The 3,852-nt window shown below is 36.2% G+C and overlaps 1 protein-coding gene across 2 annotated transcripts in view; it reads right to left on the bottom strand.

Moving 5' to 3' along the window:
* Nucleotides 1-1,775: 1,775 nt before the first annotated feature.
* LOC107745103 (microfi brillar-associated protein 3-like) overlaps nt 1,776-3,852 on the bottom strand; it is a 15,783-nt gene continuing 13,706 nt past the window's right edge. Inside the window, exon 3 of one of the 2 annotated variants that reach the window (XM_016558951.1) lies at nt 1,776-3,090. In XM_016558951.1, the coding sequence (XP_016414437.1) occupies nt 2,198-3,090 (893 nt within the window). In that variant the 3' untranslated portion in view covers nt 1,776-2,197. The remainder of the gene's footprint in view (nt 3,091-3,852) is intronic. The other variant, XM_016558943.1, reaches the window with a different exon arrangement.

The raw sequence follows: 3,852 nt of genomic DNA, 5'->3' as shown, positions 1-3,852 counted from the left end.
AGATCTTCAGGAAATAGGAGGAAGGAAGTCAAATGATGTCATCAGTGAGATTTTTATTTCAAAATAAATGATTTTTGTTTTTTTAATGTCATTTACGTCATATGTTTGATAGTTATGAATACATTATTGTATTTTAAATGGTAGAAAATCCTGTTTTGGACCTCAAAATAAAGCACTTTGCCTCTGTACATGGCTGTGGGGACGAGCAGTTTTGTGGAATTCGTTATAATTCATTAAAAACATTACCACATCGATGGCTCAAGGTGGTGTACTTGTTCAAATAACACATTGTTCCATTTTATATATATATATAGTTACACTTTACAATAAGGTTCATTAGTTAACATTAGTTAACTACTTTAGTTAACATGAACGAAGAATGAACAACACTTCTACAGCATTTATTAATCTTAGTTCATGTTCATTTCAACATTTACTAATGCATTATTAAAATCAAAAGTTGTGCTTGTTAACATTAGTTAATGCGCTGTGAATGAACATGAACTAACAGAGAACAACTGTATTAACATTAACAAAGATTAATAAATACTGTAATAAATGTATTGTTCATTGTTTTTTAAATGTTAGTTAACACATGAACGAACATTAACTAATGGAACCTTATTGTAAAGTGTTACCATATATATATATATATATATATATAAATAAATAAAAGGGCTTGTAACACTCTAAAGAGAAAGGAAAAAATGAAATCGCATCATATGACCCCTTTAAACATTATTACCGTGGCTCCGTTATAAAGAACTCTCTGTTGGATCCTCAAAAAGACAAGTTCAAATTAAACAAAAACACTCGAAAGAAAGAAACCTAGCTGTGCGTCTGAAATCAAAAGTAATATTTACTAGTAAAGTAATAATACTATCATTAATTACAGTAACAGTATGAAGACTCCAGTGGAAACTCGACGGAATAAAATGCCTCGTAATCTCAAACTGAAATTTCTACAATGCTATTCAAAGTGTTGATGCCGTGTTTACCTGACTCGGATGATAAATAACACATAGCAGACAGGATCACACAAACAAACGTTTAGTCTCGCCGAGTCCAGCATTGAAGACAGATCCACATGCATTCTTCATGCATTATAAGAGGGAGCGAGATCTTAGAAATTACTCTGCACATCACTTCTGAAATATTTTCAAAGATGTGGGATTTCTATGGAATGAAAAACGCACTTCAGCCTCAAAACGGTGTAATTTCAGCCAAATGTATTAATCAGTCGTACGTTCGCTTTCATTCGTGAAATGGATAATCCGTAACTAAATCCAACCTAACTATATGTCTGATGATTAAGACGTGAGATGTGAGCTTTGTATCCCTCAAGAGCCCTAGTTTATGGAAACTATGAAAAAAAATAAATCATGGGCAAACCTGGATTTTCTAAATAAATAAATAAATAGAGAACTTCGCCCAAAATACATTCAGCGTGAGTATACATTGTCATGAGAAATATAACTTACACAGGTCAATCTCACAAAGAAATGACAAAGGCTATATTTTACCCCAAAATTCAAAAAAGAAAAAATTGCATAAATAAAATGAACCATTTTAAGACTATTAATAATTTTTGGGGATTGTGATATTATCATTTTAGGCAAATTTAGCCTTTAAAATCACATTACTGTCATGCAAAATAATAATAAAATAAAAAAATTAATGTAAATACACAGTAATGCGAATTTGTACTTTTTTTTTTTTTATATATAATTGCAAAAGTACTAACAATTATTCTGTTCAGTTTTAATTGATATCAACCTAAATTCAATTCCGCCGTCACAAATACAACCCAAGATGTATAACTGAATGAATATGGAGCATTTAAAATTAAAAAAATATATATTTTTGAAATTTTACTGTAATGAGAACATTTTATGAATTACAATAGCTTCTAAAGATGGAGGGTTAACTTCATTAAAATATCACAACGCATTGCAGAAACTATGGAAAATGGGCTTTATTTTCTTTAGGCAAAATACAATTCCTCTTTTGTTCTCCCCAAGGTAAAATATGACCCAGAAATATGAGTTTTGCGAGATTCACCCAAACACAAATGCATCTATTCTTCATCTTTCCTAAGATGACTAATAGAAAGCAACTTCTGAGAAGAAACACAAATCTTGACCTTTTCGTTCCCCAAGAAAATGCATAGCGAGGTCATTAATCTTCGTTGAGGATATTACACATGGCTTTCATAAATGACTTGGGTTTTCTGTGCAGCACCACCTACTTGTACAGACTCCTCCTTGTTTTCCTTCTCCTCAGACTCCGCCTCCAGAGGCAGCTGAGCCAATGGGGATGGAGAGGAGACTATTTTGGAAAGAGGCGGAGCTTCCTCGTTACAGCATCCTGCTGCAGCTAACGGCGGATGAATCGAAACCTGAATGGCCATGTGCTGAGGCTGCTCGTGAAGCGACGCGTCGTCCGAGTCCAGGGCGGGAGAATCGCTGCGCTCCCTCTCTCTCTCCCTCGCCCGCTCTCTTTCGCGCAAGATAGTGAAAACATCATCGGAAGTGCCAGCAGCCGCCCCACCGTGATTCTCAGGTGCTTGTCGGACAAAAGTGTGTCTCATTTCCTCTACGCCGACGACCTCGAGGATCTCCTCCATGAAGGTGCGGCAGTTCATGATCAGCGGTGGGAGCGGTATGCTACGCGCTAGCTCCTCGATGTAGCGCGCAAACTCCATGGTCTTGAACTGTGTGACCTTCGCCAGCTCCAGCGTTTTTGCCGAGGTAATGATAGGAATACGCTTCGCGATCTCAAAGGCCTTTTGGAGCTTTTCCGCGCCTTCCGTGCGGAAGAAGTCGTTGATGGCCTTCTCGGTTTTCTTCAGATGGCTGCTCATCATGCAAAGGCGAGTGATGTTCAGAATCATGATGATGGTAAACGTCACCAGACACACCACCATGTAGTACACACCCATATCTCCGTTGGTGAAGACCACGCGCAGCGTCACCGTGCAGTTGGCCTTGCCGTGCGCATTGTAGGCCATGCACGTGTATTTGCCGCGGTCTGCGAACGTGATGCTGGTGATGTTGAGGACACCGTTGTCCAGAATCCACCATTTACCATCTGCAGAAAAACACAGAGAAAAATCACTTACTGAAGGCTGAAAGTTTATTTTTTTCATTAAAAACAGATTGGATTTCACTCAAGTTTACTCAAAGACTGGAAAGAACAAAATGATGTTACAAAAAATTCATAAAAACCTTTGACTTTTGGCATAGTCTACTCCATTTTTCAGTATATTCTGGCCAAGAATTGTCTTCTTATGGTGCGTTCAAGTCAAGATCGTATTTAAGAGTTAAATGTACGTCACCACAAAGTTTAATTAAAAGTGGTAAATTTATCGTAAATTACCCAACTTTACGAGTTGGGGGTGTGTCAGTGAGAAAACATGGTGAAAGCAATGGATAAAGCATCTGTATAAATGGTAAAATTAATAAAATTATTATTATTTATTTATTTTTTTTTTACAATGAAACTGTTTAAATTGCATGTACAAATTACCATAGTACTGCACAATTACAACAGAAAATATAACGATTCAATTTAGAGCAGTAATAAAATGAAAAAAAAAAACAAAAAAACTCAAATGCTTCATCATTTTGTAGATGTAAAGTGGAAAAATCTTGTTGAATTTCATGTCAAAAAGTGATCTGAACGCTCCCGAGGTTGAAATTACGACTTCCCAAGGAGGGAATGCACTTGAATGCACCATTAGATATGAAGAGATAGTTTGATAAACTCATAAGTGACCAACCACTGTTTATTTTACGTGCAATTAGGGTCGTTTATGGGAAATAATTAATTCCGGCATAAAATAGCACAGAA

This window comes from Sinocyclocheilus rhinocerous, unplaced genomic scaffold (assembly GCF_001515625.1).
Source record: "Sinocyclocheilus rhinocerous isolate Xijiao unplaced genomic scaffold, SAMN03320098_v1.1 scaffold1153, whole genome shotgun sequence".
NCBI classification, from domain to species: Eukaryota; Metazoa; Chordata; class Actinopteri; order Cypriniformes; family Cyprinidae; genus Sinocyclocheilus; species Sinocyclocheilus rhinocerous.
This window is presented reverse-complemented; position numbering and strand designations above follow the sequence as displayed.